Source organism: Mustela nivalis (assembly GCF_964662115.1).
Source record: "Mustela nivalis genome assembly, chromosome: 2".
Taxonomy (NCBI): domain Eukaryota; kingdom Metazoa; phylum Chordata; class Mammalia; order Carnivora; family Mustelidae; genus Mustela; species Mustela nivalis.
This window is the reverse complement of record NC_139021.1, coordinates 147,077,328-147,096,754: the sequence shown is the minus strand read 5'-3', so window position 1 is coordinate 147,096,754 and position 19,427 is coordinate 147,077,328. Positions and strand designations below refer to the sequence as shown.

The following is a 19,427-nucleotide window of genomic DNA, read 5'->3' as shown; positions in this document are numbered from 1 at the left end:
AACCCATTTTTCTTTTTTATTCTTCCAGAAGCATTTATATCCACTCTTCATTCTCCATGTTTTGTTGTGAGGTGAGGTAGGGTCCCAGAAACCCAGGCACTGGAGAGTAAGGCAGGGGCTGAGGCTCCAGGGCCTGGCAGCAGGCTAGACCTCCATCTGCCTGTGCCACAGCCCCCCCCCCACACCCACCAAAGATCATGAGGCCGTGTGGTACTGCAGGGGTGGTGATCTCATCCAGAGCCCTGACCAGGTTCTGCCACTGACCTGCCTGACCTGCTCCATGACCTTAGTTACCTCCCTTCCCTTTTCTGGGCCCTGGTTTCCCTCACCTGTAAAACAGCAGAATTAGAGGGGCTGTGTGACCCCCGATGGCACAGGCTCTTAGGGCTTAAGATTCAGGCATCCGTGTCCAGGCTCTTAGGGCTCTCTGTCAGGCTCCAGCCTGGCTTGGAAGAGACACTCAGTGGTCCCTTGGGCAATGCTAGTGAATGAATGAATGAATGAATGTGCAGTCGCTTGAGTGGGTAGTTAATGTGAATGAAGGAAGGAAGGAAGGAAGGAGAGATGGATGGAAGGAAGAAAGGAGCAGCTGCTTGGAAGGATAGTTAAGCCATCACTCTGCCGTCAGTGAGATCGCATCACCACCTGCTGCGTGAGTGAGGAGTAGGGCCGCTGGGCCCGGGGCACCTGGAGTCACGGCAGGGTGCGGGGTGTAATGTGATCATTTCTGGCAGGTGGCAGTAGTGGGTCCTGGGCGAGAGGTGTCTGTATCAGCCGCTTTGTGGGCAGACAGAGAGCTCTGCCCTGGACCTCACAGTGTTCTCTGAGCTTTCAAGGATTTGGGGGAAGGAGATAATTTGGAGAAACCTGTTTACTAAGAGGACTATGAAGGTGCTACCGGCAACAGCCGTAAGAATGAAATGGAAACAACTCAGTCGTGTGAGCATGCACACACACACACACGCCCTGGATCTGCACATGTGACATGTACCCAGAACTTACTAAAGCAAAACAGATTTTGGCTTAGAGAGATTTGATTTTATGCTAAATAAATTTCATCAGGATTTTCATATGAAGAGTCTGTTCCTCCCCACATGTGCCCTGCTCGGCTGCATGCTGATGTGGCCAAATCCAATCTCTGAGTTCTCGGCAGCCCCGAGACTGGGTGCTCAGGGCTTGGCTCCCAGCTGCTGGCAGAGCCTGGGGGAGGTAGCTTCTGTCCCACGTGGACTCCAGCGCACACAGGGACAAAACTGGAAGGTCAGGGTATACCCACCAAGAGTGAGGGACAGAGGAAACATGATTGGTGGCACAAAGAACCCCTGGCAGTCCCTCCACTGGGTTCTAGCAATTCACAGAAGCAATCCACCACAACGCACTGAGCACTGTCATTGGGCCGGCCACCATCCTTCCTTGCCTCTTGGAGGTCCAGGGAGCAGGGCACTGGGACTTAATCAATACAAATACAAGCGGTTGAATTTGAACTTCTGATAAGCAATGAAGAGTTTTTAGGGTAAGTATGTCACAGGTGAGCCTAAGCCTGTCCAGATAGAGAGGTGGGCACGGCTCAAGCCTTGCTGGGACCCACGGTGGGGAAAGCTGTCTCCCAAAGCGTTGACTGAAATGCACATGCTGATCTTCACTTTTGCAGACTGGACTAAAAGCCTTGCCGTCCTGTCTGCCGTGAGAAGGAGGTCCATTGCTCTGAATTCCCTTCCCTGGGCTCTCAGCGGAGATGGAAAACCAAAGGTCAGGGTAAGCATTACTGTGATGAATGGGTGGGAAAGGAGCATTTATCTGGAATAGCGAGCAGAGCTGAGACTTTCCCAGGATGGGAGTGTGGGAGCTCTCTGTCTTCGCAGTGGTGGGGTTGGGAAGATGGGTGTTGGTCTCGCAGTTTTTTCCTTTTTTTTTTTTTTTTTAAGATTTATTTTTTTATTTTTAGAGAGAGAGAGAGAAAGCCTCGCATGTGTGAGCAGGAGCAGAGGCAGAGGGAGAGGGAGAGAGAATCTCTAGCAGACTCCCTGCTGAGCGCGGAGCCGAAGGGGGGCTCAACCTCAGGATCCCGAGACCATGACCTGAGCCAAAACCAGGAGTCAGACGCTCAACCGACTGTGCCCGCCAGATGCCCCTGGCCTCACAGCTATTAAGTAGTTGTCATGGGGATGAGCTCAACTGGGCGAGCACTGGGCATGCCCACTGTCTCTGGCTGAGCCAGTGAAAGCCAGTGGAACACGGGGGTCCCTGACCTCAGAGGTCAGGGAAGCCCATCAGCACTTGTCTTGAGATGGCAGCGTAGGCAGCAGAGGGCAAAGGCCTCCACCCCTGCTGGGTCCTGTCTCTGTCTGCTCCAGAATGTCTCCAAGTGGGCACTCTAGGCCCCACATCAGCACGGCCTGGGAAACTGTTAAACATGTGGACGTGGGCTTCTGCTCTGGGAGGGACCCAGAAACTAAGAGGTGGGCTTGCATTCCAAGATGTTCCTGAAGCAATGGTCTCCTGCGTGAACATCCCTGCTCCAGCCCGAGAGACCTCTGGGCGCACAGCATGCTTCCCGTCATGCTCACTCTGTGCCTCTCCCCAGCCCAGGCAGGGAACCTCTCTGGGAACAGGCAGAATGTTTTCTGTCCCCAGGACCCTGGCACAGGGCTTGGCTCAGCAGGAGAAGACACAGGTGAGTGACTGAATCAGTGATCTATTGAAAGACTACACCATGTCAGGACAGGCCACCTGTTGTCCTCTTCAGCCCTCCGTAAAATAGACAGATAGGACATGACAAGTTGTTAGGTAGCCCCATTTTATAGACAGAGAAACTGAGGCTGCTGTTGGCAGGAAGTGGGGATACAGGGGAAAGGACTTAGGCTGCCTGAGGTGACAGCCCCTCCTGCTCCTAGCTTCCGCGTGGTCTTCTCGCTCTGCCGGCTGGCTCTTTCTAGCTCTGGCCTGGCCTGCCCTGTGCCTTTGCCGGCACAGTCTTCTCTTCTGGCAACGTCTCGTTCTCCACCTGCTCATGGCTGACTCACAGCTGCCTTCCCAAGCTTTGTTCCAGCGCCGCCTCCTTCTGGGCTGAACTGCATCCTGGCCAAGTTCATCGGCTGAAGTCCTGATCCCAAGGACCTCAGAATGTGACAGTTTTTGGAAATAACATCTTTAAGGAGGTAATTAAGGTAACATGAGGTCATGAGGATGGACCTTGAAATCCAACATGACTGGTATATTTATAAGGAGAGGAGGTTAGGACACAGACACAGGAGGAGATCCAGGTGAAGGCGCAGACAACCATCTACAAGGTGGGGAGAGACATCCCAGAAGAAACCAACTGGGCCGACACCCTGATCTTAAACTTCCCGGCTCCAGAACTGTGCAAAGCCTTTCTGTTTAAAACACCCAGCCTGCGACACTGTATCCTGGCAGCCTGAGCCGACTGCAAGAGCCACAGTATCACCCGGGGCCTACCTAGGGCACAGGGCGTCCATCTCTTCAGCGTTCCTCCTCAAGTCACATTTGTCTTCACAGACATCTTAGTCCCAAGACTCCAACAATAAGACCTGACGCCATCCCCCCTCCTTTCCCAGTGATCTGGGGAAGCAAAAGGCATCGGTTCAGGATGTGTTTGTCAAGTCAATGAGCCCAAGACAGCCTTTGGGCCAGCAGACCTTTCAGCCCTGGGAAAATGTGATGAATGGTGTTTTGAAACATGACAGCAGCCCCAGCCTTGATATTTCTGACCCTGCTTCTTGCCTTCCTGGGGAGTGGTGCTCTCTGCTCTTCAATTTATGGTCCTCCGGTGCAGCCCCAGACTGATGAGGGGATTGCAAATGGGCTGTCTGCGAAGAGTGCCGCCGGAGGCAGTGTGATCCTTGGCCCTGGGGTCAGACACGGGCCCTTCTCACCCAGGGAGGGGCCCAATGGACCTCAGAAGCACCCCTTCCTCCATGTCACAGAAGTAGGCCTCCTGAACATGGCCCCTCGCTCCCCATGAGCTCCTGTCCGGCAGGCAAGCCTGCAAGAGCGCCAGGTTCCATGGAGGGAGACAGGAGGGCCTGAGAAAACTCCGGGCGGGTTGTGCATCCCTGGGGCCTCCCTACATTTCTAGGTCTGGGAGGAAACATCTGAGTGGAAAAGGGGGGTCATTTTATATTCACGAGCCCTCTTGCTTCTGGAAAACAGTTGTTTTAATAAAATAAAGACAATCCAGTATTCCCATTAGTTTCCAGGAAGTGACCCTATTAGCCCTTTGAAAAGGTGAGTCTCGTGAGTTTGTGGGCAGCTTGTGAGCGAGTCACGGTTTCCAGATCACTGCTCCCAGGCTCCCAGGCGTGACTCCTTTTTGTAGAGCGTGTCCTTGGACAATCCAAGGCCAAAGTCCCACAGGCCGTGGAGAAGTTCAGGGTGTGCAGCTCTGAGGGCCAGCAGCCCCTTCCTTGGGGGAGACTTCCCTGCGCCCCAGGGACTGAGTCAGCCTGCATTCACGGGGTGCTGCTGCCTCGCAGGACACACGCCGCTGGGCCAGACCTCCGCCGTCTCTTTCTTCCTACCCTTCTGCAGACCAGCAGAATATTCTCCCCTTCTCATCGCCGACCAGGAGTTTGGTCTGGTTTCTTGGGAAGAGAATGAATAAATAGGATTGTTAGAGCCAAGCCTGTGAGTCCTACTTATCCCAGCCAACCCTCAGGAGACTGCGACACAGGGGGTTCAGTCCAGGACCCCATGGGACATGCACCTGGCCTCCACCTGCGGCAGGGGTGGGGGCGCTGGGAGAACAGGAGAATGTTTTGACTGTGGGGGAGGGGGACTTTTGAACTACGCTAGTTGTAGCCTCTCTCGTGACTTTGTGGGGGACACTCCATGATGTCCAGGCTCCAAGAGGCAGGGTGAAGCCCAGACTTTTCTCTCCAGCATCTCCAGGTGTGCCTGTTATCCTGTGAAGACACAGCTGGTTCCCCCAAACAAACAAATGGCAAGTTTTCCAGCAAAGAGTTAGGGCTCTGCACTCTCTGTCCCTTTGCCCATGGTCTCCCCTGGCCCACCTCACGTCAGTCTGGCTTCTAGAACTGAGTGCTTCCCACCACCATGGACCCCGAGCCACCACTCCAGGGCAGTGAGGGAAGAAGGGAAGCAGTTCACAAAGGCCCATGGCCTCCTGAGGCTACACTCCCTGCTGTGTGGGACGGATTAATGACGGTAAGCACCCCTTACTGCCTTGGGGTAACTGGCAAGAATAAAATAATGTCTATCAAGGGTAGTGTCTGACACTTGGCCATTCTACATTGGCTTGGAGCTTTCAAAGGGCATTTTCTTTTTTCAATGATGTAGGATCATCACCACACCAAATGTTATAATCGGTAGTGGGCCTCAGGAAAAAAGTCCTTCTATGGCATGAAACTACAAAGCCATATACTTTTACCTTTACGGTTTCTTTATGAGTTCACGGATATTTGAGAGAGAGCGAGCAAGAACATGCGTGTGTTAAAAAAATGTCCTAGGGCCCTACCCGGGCACCTCGTTTGCCTCTTGTGCCTTAGGGGCCCTCCCCGATTCCTATGGTACGGAGGCCACCTCCCAGGGCCTGGGAACTGGAGCCTAGAGCCAAGGGGCTTTTCTGGCGCTCCCTGCTGGAGGCCTGAAGAAGCCAGGTCTTGGTTACCTGGACACCGCCAGAGCTGTCACCGCAGGGCTGGTCTTGCTGGGCTTCCCGGTCAAGGCAAGGCTGACATCCAGCTCTCGACACAGGGCAAGATTCTTCTCCCACCTGTGACCTGTGGGGATCACGGCAAGAGGGTCACGCGAAACCCTGAGTGGCCTCACACACAGGCACGTGTGTGTCCACATGCAGGGCCACAAACACATAAACACGTATTTATATTTGTGGTCAGCAACTTGTTAAATTGAGGGGGAAAATATATTTAATCTTGGCCTGTGCTGTTGCAAAAAGGGCCGTCCCAATTTAATTTGCAGCCTGTGATAGTTACATGTGCTGACGGGCCGCGGTATCCATTGTGTACCAAATTGGATTTGTGTATTATTGCTTTCTAAATTGCATGCCTAGTTCAGCAAAATTGTTCATCAGTGTTTACTGGCTTTATGCTTAATAAGATGCCCCACAATACCTTGCTGCCAGGATGTAATGCAGCCCGTAATTGCCTAGTAAAAATAAATTACATAAAGTCGGCATTATCAACTTATCTAAATCCTCTCACGCCACAACCAATAATTAAATGCTGAGAACGTTTTTTTCAAAAAATATAACTCGATGATTGTTACTTCACTCATTTTCATGACTGCATTTGGGGACAGACAGTAATTCCTTCAGCATGGAGGGGTGAGGTGGAGAGACATCAGCTGTGTCCATCCCTGCGAGGCCCCTCGGAGGCCGGGCGGGAAGACGCTGCTGCTGCTGCCCCAGCTGGGCCGAGGGGGCCTCTTCCCAGGCCCTGGGAAATGCATGTGCCTTTTGTGTTTGTGCAGAAGTCCAGACAGCAAGCCCTCCTCTAGCACTTTTTATGTGCCAGACTAAGTCAAAATCTACGGGGTGATTCCTAAAATGAATTGTGCTCCCCGGGGTTGGTCCTCGCTTCAAATGACAAATAAATGAATCCCACGCAGAAATTAGATTACATCTGGGCACAAATGCAGCATCCTTAATGTCTTCAAAGATCCCCTCTCTTGCCCCTTACAGCATCTAAGGGATGCAGCGATATCCACACCAACAGGACACGTGTGCCAATATCTGTGCACACCCAGAACTGTCACTTTCCAGCAAAACCGTTTCAAGCGATGTTTTGAGAACAGCAAGACTTCTACTGGCTTACGTTTGTAAGCCTGCATGTGGACGTTCTAGCTCCATACCGTGGCTCGCCTGGTTTTCAACAATGTGCCAGTGCCCTCATGTCATTTCACCTGAATCCTCCCTTGAACTGTGATCACAGCCCTGGCACATAATTCTATTTGACAGCAGTGACCTCAGTCAGGGCAGGACAAATGGCAGGGGAAGATGTGGGCCTGGGCCTGGATGGCTGGTTCGGGGGGTGGGGATGGGTCTTGGCAGCCTGAAACTGTCTTGTGAGCTCCCTAATGTCATCAGCTGGTATATGAGTCAGGAAGGCTCTTACAAGCATGTGAAAATTGCAAGGATGACCTGCATTTTGTTGAGTAGATTCTTGTCTATGTCCTATTATTTTTCTGCTCTCATTTTTCTCATTCTCTAATATTTTTCTACTCCCTACTAGGGTGTAGGAACATCTCCAGCTGATGGGGCGGGGGAAACTGAGGGACGGAGAAGCTACTGGGGACAGAGCCAGATCCGGAGCCTTGCCTCCTGCTTTTTATCTCACTTCCCATTGCTCTGGACCCCATTCCCAATGAGCACCATCTCAGCACAACTGCTGATCCTGAGTAGACATCCATGAATCTGCTGGCACTTCAAGAACCAGCAGAAAGTCTCTGAGGTGCCCTTTGTTCATCTGTCCTTCCATTCACCCAGCATTCCGTTCAGGCATCGATTTATCTACCTTTTCCTCACTGGGCCTGGGTGGCTGGGTCGGGGGAGTGGATCTTTCCTCACTGGGCCTCCATAGCTCCAGTAGCGCCCGAGCCTGAACTAGCAGGTGTACCACGCACTTGTGCACGGGCAGAGAATAAGGATCCTGTGCTAGCTCTCTTCCACGTGCGTGGCAGTGGGGAGGACATTTGGCCCCTGCTCTCCAAGGAAGTGCTGTTAGTTTCTTAAAATGCACCAGCCCCACACATCTTCCTTTTTAAGCTGAGATGGGCTGATTCCTTATAGTCCCAAAGGACCCTTGAGATACTAGGAACAATGAAGTGAATGTGGTGGTAGATCCTCGTGAGGTCGCTGGTCTGGGCAGCCCAGATTATTGACAAGTGTTCCCGGATGGCCTTACTTTGAAGGAAAGGATTCCCAGGGCAGAGCGTGGGACCTCGTAAGGGCTGATGAGATGTCTGTGTGTGCTTGTGTGAAGAAAAAAACCATAAATGGCTGACTAATGGTTCAAGAAGGTGTGGAGTACATTCCAGAAATGAACTAACTGAAAATGCCTACTCTTTTCAGAAGACAGTCCTCAGAACTCTGGAAAATTCTCTCCCACGAAAGACCATGGGTCCTGGGGTGCAGAGCTAAACGGAGGGACTCAGGATGACAGGAGAATCCCTTCATGGTAACATGTTTCCTTTCGTCATGGACACCGAGAAAGATGTCTCAGTTCTGTGCCAAAATCTTCGATGAATACAGAGCTGAGAAAGGTTTGCTGCATTGGAGGAGCTGATGGTGGGGGCCATGGGGATAGCTGGGGTAGAAGAGAAGGAGGTGATGGCTTCGATGGTGACCTTTGTGCCTGTGGTCAGGGGATGGTTTTGTCGGTAATGTGTGGCAAGATTTGCAGTCGAGGTTAGTCTGGAGGTGTGAAGTTAGTCTGAGGTTGGTTGAGTCTGAAGAGTAGTAGTCATATAACTTTGGGCAAGTTACTAAGCCTCTCTGTGCTTCAATTTCCTTATCCTACACAGAGGTGTCATAGCAAAATCGACCTTACATGACTGCTGTGACAAATAAGAGAATGTATGGCAAGTGTGCACCATGGTAAGCCTGGCCAGTCCTCTCCCTCTGAGTTCTGTAATGGCAGCCAGACTGGTGGTGGTACCAAGTGGCCATGATAGCAAGAGAGAGAGAGAGAAGATTCCCCTACCTCCGTCCCATATGCCACAACCCAAAGAGGGCTCCAGAAAAGTTGTTCTCTTACTTTGGTGCACACCCCATTTACTTGGAGACCTGTTGGATAAGGAAATCTAACAATACCCATCGTTTTCTGGAGTTTAAGGTGGATCTACATTTTTAATAAGGCTTCTGGGTGATATTTATGCAGAGGGCACCGAGACCCAATTTGAAGGGCTTGCCATAGGGTTGGGTGGGTTAAGCCAGGATCCACAGGGCACGCTAGGGCACTATGGAACCACTTCCTCTCCCTAGGCATATGGCAAGACCTATCCCTGTCCCCTTCTTGCTCCTGTCTGTAGCCTGGCTGTCTAGGCAAGTAGGTGTTTGGACCCAGACCCTGGGCTGGTGAGTTTGGGATTGAAGGGTCATTCAGGCAGATGGAGAACATCTAACTGAGCTCTGCAAGGTGTGTCCCCTACTCTCCCCGCTCTGAAGCTCACGGGCTCCTGACAGTCACCATCTCCACTGCTCTCATGTCTGAGGAGCAGCGCAGAGCTCACTGGTCCCTGCATCAGGGGACCAGGATGCAAAAGGTCTTCTCCACGATGCTTCACATCCCACCAGCAGCTTGCAATTAATGGCCCTGTCCCCCCAACCTGGCAACATCCAGAGAGACTCGTTGGCTTCCCTGGGCTCACAGGCCTGACTGTGCTACAGGATGGGAGAGAGAGGACAGGGAAGACTGAGCAAGGCAAGCATGTCCCACGCCCTCAGCCAGGCAGGTACCTCTAGGGCTTGGAGGCGGAGTTGCAGGCTCCTCTGGGGCTGCCAGCCCCGGAACAGATGTCTTCATGTCCTCGGTCCTCCAAATCTGCCCAGAAAAGAGACAAAAAGAACATCTTTCTGGCTGGAGAAATGATGCTGTCTGCAGGTGTGTGCCTCTCATCCAAGGGACTCTGAGGGAGTCTCTGAGGGAAGGGGCAGGAGCATGGCCCTTTTCACCTCCAGGACTAATGTATTCTCTGGGAGAAATTACTTAGGCTTCAGCCAAGCACAGCTGCCGCTTGGTGGGTTCACTCCGCACTCTTGTGACAGGACCTCTGCCCTCGACCTCAGCTGTAGGGATGAGACTCCGAAGTGAGCTGGTTGCCATTTTACTCAGCTAATGCCCTCTTATCCCATGGCCGCCATCCCTGGAGGCCTCCCTCACCACTCAGCAGCTAGGCCTCCCCATCCTCTGTGTCTGGCTCTTGGTCCCAAGCCCTCCTGTGAGTGTCCTCAGGTTGACCACGTAGGGCTTCTCACTAGCAAAGTCTGGAAGTTCTGTAGCCAAAGGACAAGGACAAGCCTCCTTTAATGCTTCTGTGAGTTCCACACTAGGCCTAACACCGCCCCGGGCCATCCTAGGAGCTCCATGACCATCCTGGATGAATGAGGGCTGAGTGTATGAAAGACTCCCACTCACAACTTGGGGTCCTGTGGAAGAAATGCACCTGCTGCTCAGACAGCCCGGGCTCCTCTGACTGACCCACAGCATGGATCACGCCCCACCAAGCCCAGACCTCGCTGGCTTCCTCATGTTCTGGCTAGCCCAAGACACCCTGCTCTCTGCAGAGACCATGTACCCCTGAGAGCCCACAGACAGGGCTTCTTGAGGGGCCTTCCTCAGTCTTGTCTCTTGCTGGCACACAGGAAGATATCATAACCATTTGTAGAATTCAATGGACCTTTTCCTGAACACCTTGTAGCATTCAGTTGACATTTCCTTTCATAAACTGTGGAATTCAATTGACAGTTTCTTGAGGAAGCCTCTGAATTATTCCTTATATTTACTTATTCCTTCATCTTTCCTGTCAGTCTCAGAAAAATTACCTTGTTCTTCCTGTGCTAATCCTCACACCTCAGTGTTTGTTTCCTTCTCTTCCTGGTTTCTTGGGGCTCTCCCTCGCCATGGCTTGCCTCAAAGGATCCATGACACTCTTTGATTATCCTGGTCATAGCATGGGCTGCATACAGGTATTTTCTGTTTGTCTTCTCTTCTAGGATATGAGCGTCTTGAAGGTAAGGGCCTATTACCATTGATTTGTGTGTCCCCTATGGCTTGTATGATTTCGGCACAGAGCCGGAATTAGCGGATGGATACACGGATAGATGAACAGACATGTGGGTGGATAGATGGATTCATGGGTAAACGGATGTATATATAGAAGGAAAGATGATTGGATAGAGACATAAGAACAAAGGAAGGAAGGGAGGGATGGAGGCGGGGGAGGGAGGAAGGAAGGAAGGAAAGAAAGAAGAAATGGCAGAGAGATAAATAGTTGGGTAGGTAGGTAGTTGTATTATTGGACAGATGGATAGGTAGATGGAGGAATGGATGGGTAGATGGAAAGTATAGACATAAACAGCTGGATGGACTAGTGGGTGAAGAACAGAATTAGTGGGTGGATGGATAGCCAAGTGTGTCAATGGATGGCCCAAATATTTCTTTTCAGCACTAGGCTATGTTCTTGTGCATTTGACCATTCAGCTCTCACATCTTGTGACATTATGTGTTTCATTACATAAGTATATGTGTATATAAAATGCTATATATATGAATTTATTTATTTACTTTTTGCTAGGAGTGGGCCTTGCCCTTGTCCTCACTTGCTATGGAGACCTGGTCTGGCATGGCTTGTGGTTTCAAATGCAGCCTATACATTTAGACTCTTGGAGGAAGTGAGCGAAACAGAGAAAAACACTTTCTTGTACCATGCTTTCATTCTGCCCAAGACACACCTACCCGAACCATGCCGTCTTGACTCCCAGTGATGATGACATGGTTTGTGTCCCATGCTGGCCCCTCCAGCACACAGCAGCAGGTTATGGCTCCTTCAGGGCCCCAGGCAGTGGTGATGCTGGCCAGGGGGTGTCCATTGACATTCCATAGAGACAAGTGGGCTCCCGCACAGGAGACAATGGTGCCCTGCAACCGTGAGAGTTGGCTTTACTCCATGCTGGGGTCACTGCCTGCCCAGCTGCCCCTTGCTCTGCCAGAGTTTATACACCAAAGCACTGTTATCCTGCTCTCTTCTGAAGACTAACCAATGTAATCCAATACCTTCTAAGACACCCACTTCTTCCCAAATGGCTCTTAGATCTGCTGTGTTTTCATACACTGCAGATTCCTGGTGATTTTCCTATTGCAATCACATGTTTGGATACTGCTTTCCTTGACACAAGCTGGCTGGCTCACCCTCTGGGCTCCTCCCAGAGCCCTCTCACTGACCATATACTGGCTAGCATAGAAGACCTAGCTTGGAGTCTTCCCCTGGCTCTGGACATGGGACCTGGCTGGCCAGCCCTGTATCTATGAAGAAAATCAGCATATCACTGGTGGAGGGTGAGGAAAGCGGTTTGGATGATTGTATATGGATCATAAAATTGGATAGTGTCCCTCTGAAGGGAATTTCTGAGGAAAAATGTCCCCATTTAATCTCCTGTAATGTTTATGCTGAGAGTTTTCTTCTTAAGTCCTTGTCTATGTTACAGCCAATGATGTGGTGGTCACTGTTACCGAAACCTCATAAACCAGCTGGAGCCATGCCTTTGAGCCTTTCCCTAACCACCAAAGGGATGTAGGGAACTCGGTGCCCCTCCATAGCTCCCTGGACTGGGGTCCATCATGTCCTTTCCTGAATTCTTTGATATAGAGTCTTCTTGAGGCCAATGACCATATCTGATATATCTCTGTCCAGTACCCAGCACCGGGCCCAGCAGGACAAGTTGAAGTCAACAAGTTGTTGTCCTGATGTTAAGTCTTCTCTAAGGACAGAAGACATTATTTATGGGTTTTATGCTCTCTCAGATCAGGGTTTGGTTCCCTTCCTTAAACATCCCCCAATTCATCCATTCACTCATTATCCACCCATCTATCCATTCACACACCCACGCTCTATCTGCCCATCTACATATCTGCCCACTAATTCACCCAACATGCATCCACTCACATACCTATTCATCCATCCATCCATCCTCTATCTGCCCATGCAACATTCATCCTGGATCAGGCCTACATGGAGATCATTTTTGACTAAAATTGGTACCAGGAGCCTTCTCGATCATCTCCCCCTCCTTCTATTATCCCCTTGCTCATTCTGTCCGTGCACTGATCTGGGTGTTTCTGTGAGTAGATGCAGAGGCTTTGAATTCTTAGGGAACCCCATGCCCTAAAATGGGGATACCAGCCTGTGAGAAACTCCACACTGAGGTTTAGGCAAATATTTCTCTCTCTCTCACACACACATGTTCCTGACAGGCTCATCTATGGCAGCCAGCTTGGAGGGACAAAGCAGAAGCACTTCTTGCTACGGAGACTAGAAGCACCTGCTGAATTAACACTGGTTTGCCGTCACTGAGCTGAATTAGTCAAGCCGAACAGATCTCTTACCAAAGCCAACTTCATGCCTGTGCAAGAACAGACACTTCCCACCACCCGCATGACCCACAACCCCCATCCCCCTGAGGGAGAAAAATAAAAACGGAAAAAAAAATCTAGCCTGAGATGCTGTACATGTTGAGGGCTCCACTTTGCCGGGGAGTAAAGAATACTCCACCCATCCGGGAGCCTCTCCACATTCTTGGGGGGTCAGCCTCTCTTTGTCCCCGGGTTTTCCCTTGGGGCACTACACCACGATGTGAGGCAGGCTCCCGGACATCGAGGAGACAGGGCCGTACCGAGACATCACTGATGGCGAGAGCAGAGATGCCCTCTCGGTGGGTGGGCAGGCGAGCCACGTGGGTGAGGTGGTCCAGGTCCCACAGGATGCAGGTGCAGTCTTGGGAGCCACTGACCAGGAGGCTGAAGGTGACCGACGCTGCCAGGCATGTGACAGCCTGGGTGTGTCCATACAAGGCCTGGGGACAAGAGGCAGACCCACAGGTATGAGAGGGACCTTCAATTCAGCTACTTATGGAGATATCCAGCCCTCCCCAGAGGGTGAAACAGAGATTCAGGGTGATTCTGTGATTCCAAGGTCTATGGTTTGTGTACTCCTGCCTGTGTGAGTGTGCATGTGTGTGTGTCCATGCTGGCCTCTCAGCTCAGTCCCATTCATTTCTGGGTGCTGAGGCCCAGCCAGGATCTGCAGTCCTTTTGTCATAAGTGAAACACAGGCCAGTAGCACCCTCTTGCTGTGTGCTCACCTGCACTTGTCTTGCATCTGTCATGTCATATGAAAGGACATATGTCAGTCATATGAAAGGACACTGATTTGCAAAATGTGGCCTTCCAACCAGGTTCATGTACCCAGATATTAGAAATACAAATTTTGGGGCTCTATCTAAGACCTACTGAATCAGAAACTCTGGGGTTGGGGCCCCAAAACTTGGGTTCTCATAAGTCTTCCAGGAAATGTTCTTCCATGCTCAAGTTTGAGCATCACACTAAGGGAGCCTCAGAAACAAAGTGCATCTGCCTGCTAAAATGGGAAGAAGGCAGGGAGGTCAGGTCACAGTGAAAAAACATGTCACTTTTCATGTGTGATGGGTCTGGGTTCATAGCACGTCTGGCCACTTGGCAACTTGGTCCTGGCCCTCAGGTTGGCCTGTGCTGCTTCTGGCCTGGCTTATAGACGCTCACGTATCGAGATAAGGGCAGAGCCCTTGCTCCCCGGGGATGCATGGCAGAGGAGCTGGGGTGACCCGACGCCCTGAGGCCTACTGCTGCTGGCAACAGTGTGGTTTCCATCACAACCGTCCCAGAAGCTGCCAGGTAAGCCTGATCTGAGAGCTCCTGCGTGCTCCTGTGCTGCCGTCCTCTGGAATCAGTCAGAGAAGTGCAGAGGTGGCATTCTGAAAGGTGATTACCCTGGCTTACCTAGCGGTAAACCTCCACCCTCAGGACAGATGACTGCTCGCTCATTTGGGTCAATGAGGCTGAGCTTCATTATTCAAAGCTGTCACTTTGCCTGGACACTGCAATTAAAAGTTCTGCCAAGGATCCCTGTTTGTTTCTAATAGGTCCTAATGTGGCACTAAGCAGCTTGTGCTGGCAAGGTTCTGGTTGTGACCCACAGAAGAGGGACTGGGTCATTTTAGGAAACTGGAAGCTGTCTAAATGAAGAGAAAAGCAGAGGCTTTGCCCGGAGCTCTGATGACTAAGTTCTGACCGCAGGGGACATGGTGACTCCAAAGCTTGTAAGCCGGGGGATTCTGGAGTCAGGGCAGGGGATTCAGAAGGAGAAACTCTGAGCCCCAGGGCCCACGTGCGTGCTGTCCATTAATGGAGCAAAGTCTGCTGCTTTCTGAGGGAAGGCACCCAAGAGTGAGGGGGACCAGCCTGCGTGCAGACATGGCCCACCCACATCAGGCTTACTGTCTCCCACTTCAGGCACTCAGCCACCGCTGTTGGGAAAGGCTAGGGAAATCAGTGAAGAGGGCAGCAGATTTAAATGTGTTCCCTACTGGCTCTTTTGTTTTCTCAGAAAACAGCAGTCCCCCTCAGCAGATGCTGAACCCTATGTCTGCTGTGTTTTTGTTTTCCTATACATACATACCTATGAAAAAATTTAACTTATGGATTAGGCACAGCAACAGATGAAGAGCAATAACTAATAATAAAATCGAATAGTGATAACAATATACTGTAATAAAAGTTATGCAAATGTGGCCTCTCTGTCTTGAAAAATCTTATCAGACCCTGTACTCCCCCTTCCTGTGCTGATGTGAGTTGATAAGATGACATGAGGGGAATGACACAGGCACCATGACACGGTGTTACCCTACTACTAACCTCCTAACAATGAGTCAGAAGGAGGAGCATCTGCTTCCAGGTCACAGCTGACCGGCAGGTAACAGAGACCACAGGAAGTGAAACCAGAATAAAGGGGCGGGGTGGGGAGGGGACTACAGCTGTACCTGTCTCCGCGGCCAATTAAAATAACTGCACAATATCATCATACCTAACTAAAGTAGCACAAAATAAATAAAATAAAATCGTTGAGAAATAATTGCTCATGCTGGACACCTGTGGCAAGACAGGCACGCGGAGTCATTGGTGGCACGGAAAAGCTACGGGACCACTGGAGATAAAGCACTATGTCCCTGCTTGGTAATTCTACTTCTTGAAATTTATTTTAAGGAAACTATTAATCAGAAGCAAACAGCAATCTGTATAAGTTGTTTTCCACAGCACTCTTTAAAATAGTTAAAATGTGGGAGTAATGTAATTGTCTAGTTTCAGAAGAAATGGTTTATTAAACTGTGGTGCGCTAGACATAACAAAACAACTGAGATGTAATTTTATGGAAATGGAATAATATGGAAAATTGAAATGTAAATTATAGAGACTGTGGAAAAGCAGAACCAATTGGATAGGCTGGGCGAAGATGGAATAAACATATCTGCACAATGATCAGAATGGTATAAATATGTATATCTGGGGAGGGCAGGAGCAACAATGAAAACTTTTAGAGGGATTAGAGAGAAATGCTCGACTTTGAAGTGAATTTGAAATTTGTCTTTAGTGTTGTAGAATCTTTAAAAAATGCTTAAAAAACAGTTTATGAAACTATTTAATGATGGTTTTGTCAACAAGTCAGGGACAGATCCCTTCACTGAGCAGCTGGGGGTCTTGGGGGGATCCCCAAGGCCATGTCAGCCCCTACAGGTAAATGAGAAAGTGTTCTAGCTCACCTAGGAGATAAGAGCGGGTGGGATTCTCTATCCCTTTCCCTATTGATTTATAACTAGGAGAGGATGATGAATGACATTTTTATGCTGTCGATACCGGGGCTTTTACAGTTCATCTTCATTTCTAAAAGGGACCTCGGAGCAGCAAGGGGAGCCCCCTTCCCTGACTTGCCATGGACAGTTCTGCCCTCAGGCTGGATCTCTGGCTGTCCCCACAGTGGTGCCTTGGCCAGGGGAATGCTCCACAGAGGAATGCACGGGCTCTTTATTTAGGCCTGGAATTAGAACCCAGCCCCGTGACTGCAATTCATGGAAAGAGCTGGGAAACCCAAAATGCTATGAAAACATGAAAAAGCAGGGTGCTCCAAGGTTGGCTTTGGAGGACCACCTTGGAGAGTCTGGTGAAGGCAGCCTGCACTTGGCTCACATTGCTGCCCCCCCCAACCCCTCCAGCAGGTACCACTGCCCCTGCAGCGTTCATCAGCCCCCTCAACACTGACTTCTCTTCACGTTCACTGAGAGCCCACCGTGCACCAGCCATGTGTTGGGTGGGGCTGCCAAAGCATCCAGAGGAACCCAGGAACAGTTCCTGTGAAACGTTTAGTTTAGGAAATCTGGCCCATGGTGAGTTTTGTCTGATTCTTTCGGGTTTCTTGTTATCTAGGGTCTCTATGGCTAACTACAAGACAGATAGAAACATAAGTTGCCTTTTAGAGTTGAGTCATACTCTTATACTCTCAGTCAAGTTCAAGGGTGCACAAGCAGGAAGCGTGGGTTTCAAGTTAGATCGACCGAGATGAAAGTGCAAACTTGCTCTCTCTGAGCTTCAGTGTCCTCCTGAGAAAGTGGGCATAACTGTGGGTGCTTTACAGGAGTAAGATGAACGTACGGCGTCATTAAGTAAACAGTAAGGACACTCGGCTTCTTAGTAGAGCAGCGCTCATTCTGGAAGCAGGACCCGAAGGAGTCCACTCGCCCCTGCTTCTGCTCTCTTCCTGCACAACCATTTCTGTTCTGAAACAGCCTCTCCATTCCTGCCTCTAGGATGAGTCCCTTAACTTCCTTGCACCTGCTTCCCCCCCACCCCCAGCAGTGAAGTCTGGATGATAACAGTACCTACTTTACAGGGCTATTGTGAAGGCAAAACGAGGCTGTGGGCATAAGCATGTCCCTGGCATATGGTCAAAAACATTCTCTAGCACAAGGAATCTGGTTTCTCTGGCTCTGTGGCACATGCAAGTGGCATCTCTCCCAGAGGCGTGGGTCTCCATGGGGGTACCTGCCCTGCGGGCTTGTCAAGTCCCCCACGGGCATGAAACCGTGGCTCTCTCGTGGCACAGAGCTGTGTGACACCCCCCAGGGCCTCACTGTGTTTTCTGCTCCTGAGTGAGGCGGGGCTCTCGGTGCTCAGGGAGTTGGCCCACACCAGACCATGCACTCACCACCGGCACCCCGGCACCATCCCCGCCTGAGGCACCATACCTTCCTGAGGTGCAGGCTTCTTGGGCGGCCTTTGGCTATACTGAGCTCCCACACACACACCACGGCACTGGTCCCAGAGGTGATGATCGTGGTGGGGGCTGGGCACACGGTACACAGACAGCGACCCCAGGCAGCCAGGTTCTCGAACGTCATTAGGATCTAGAAGATACAAGTGGGATGAGCACTGGTGCCCCGGCCAGCACAAGGCTGGGAGCCGGGACAGGGTGACAGAGGGACAAAGGCAGGTCTGGATACTGCTGCCCTGTGTGCCACGGGAACTGGGTGGGCACTTCATTTGTTTGGGAGGCTGGCTCTGGTGACAAAATCCAGGCAATTCAAGCCTGTCCCCAGGGAGCTCATACTCTAGGGAGTGGGGAGGCCAACAACAGCCTGAGGTGGTCAGGGACAGCGTTCAGGAGGGACTGACATCTGGAACTGGTTTCTGGCTGCCTCATGAAGTGGTAGGGAAGTCTGGGGGTGGGGAGAGAGGGCTTGGAGGGCAGGGAGTTCATGCATGTGATCGGTGGGTGGGAATTACGGTGGGAAGGGAGAGCGGGGAGGTAAGGAGCCTGGGAGGCTGCCAGGGCCACAGCAAGAAGTGAGCTCGCTGGATGGGCCGGTGTAAGGGTGGAGGAAGACTAGCCAGATGGTTGGCTTCTGGCACCAGCTGAATGCCCAGTGACTGTCCTTTGACTTGGAGCCACGACTGGGGCTGGAGGAACCCTGACTTCCCACCCAGGCTGAGTGAGAGTCTGAACAGCCTCCATGCAGCTGAGTGACGAGGTGGTGACAGAGACTGCTCTGAGGTGACAGTGTGCACTGAGAACCTGTGAGCTCCACTCCTTGGAACCCAGGCTGGAGGCTTGGCCCCGAGGGCCCTGAGCCCAGCTGTACAACATTCTTCCCTCCCAGGCAGGAGGCACAGCCACATGGAAGTGGTGAGGTGTGGGCAGCTGTGCCTGCTTTGGGCCGGCCCGTCTCCTAACCGCCTCTGCCCCAGCAGATGGAGGCTGAGACCCTGAGCCCGCGCCCGTGCCCCACGCCCACCCACCTTGTCAGAGCCGTAGTTCCCCAGGCAGCAGCTGAAGTCGTCAAAGCCCCAGCTGAAGGTCCTGTTCCCGAGAGGAGGCAGCAGCACCTTGTTCCTCTCCACGGCCAGGATGCTCTTCTCCGTGGGGACGATGTGGCCAATGGCTCCTTTGGGGGATTCGGAGCCTAGAGAGAAAAGGTACATATCTACCCCCCAGTTAGTATGGTGGAGCTTACACACCAAAGGACAAGACCCACTATCACTGGGCCCAGAGAGGAGCTGTGGCAGGTGACACAGACTTGGCAAAGCACCAGCCTGGGCAGACGCCGCTGGCTGGCCAGCGCACGTCACTCCGAGGGCCTCACTCATGTTAGACTCTGGTCCTAACCTGGGCCTCAGTTCGTCCCCTGCTTTCACACATACATGAAGCTCACATGTGGCCATGCAGGTCTTCAGTGTCTCTAAGGGCTGATGCCAGGGGAGCAGTGGCTGAGGCTGTCTGGGTGATGACACAAAGCCACAGGAGCCTTGGGGGCTCTGGCTTTCCTGCCCCTCCCAGACACCTTATCTAGT

At 51.5% G+C, this 19,427-nt stretch overlaps 1 protein-coding gene across 4 annotated transcripts in view; it reads right to left on the bottom strand.

The window, feature by feature from the left end:
• Window positions 1-4,157: 4,157 nt before the first annotated feature.
• WDFY4 (WDFY family member 4) overlaps window positions 4,158-19,427 on the bottom strand; it is a 273,431-nt gene continuing 258,161 nt past the window's right edge. For 2 of the 4 annotated variants that reach the window (XM_082718543.1, XM_082718544.1), the window contains exons 56-62: window positions 18,876-19,060; window positions 17,825-17,983; window positions 13,388-13,567; window positions 11,454-11,636; window positions 9,455-9,539; window positions 5,648-5,759; window positions 4,158-4,601 (exon numbers count right to left, since the gene is read on the bottom strand). In XM_082718543.1, the coding sequence (XP_082574669.1) occupies window positions 4,535-4,601; window positions 5,648-5,759; window positions 9,455-9,539; window positions 11,454-11,636; window positions 13,388-13,567; window positions 17,825-17,983; window positions 18,876-19,060 (971 nt within the window). In that variant the 3' untranslated portion in view covers window positions 4,158-4,534. The remainder of the gene's footprint in view (window positions 4,602-5,647; window positions 5,760-9,454; window positions 9,540-11,453; window positions 11,637-13,387; window positions 13,568-17,824; window positions 17,984-18,875; window positions 19,061-19,427) is intronic. The other 2 variants (XM_082718545.1, XM_082718546.1) reach the window with 1 other exon arrangement.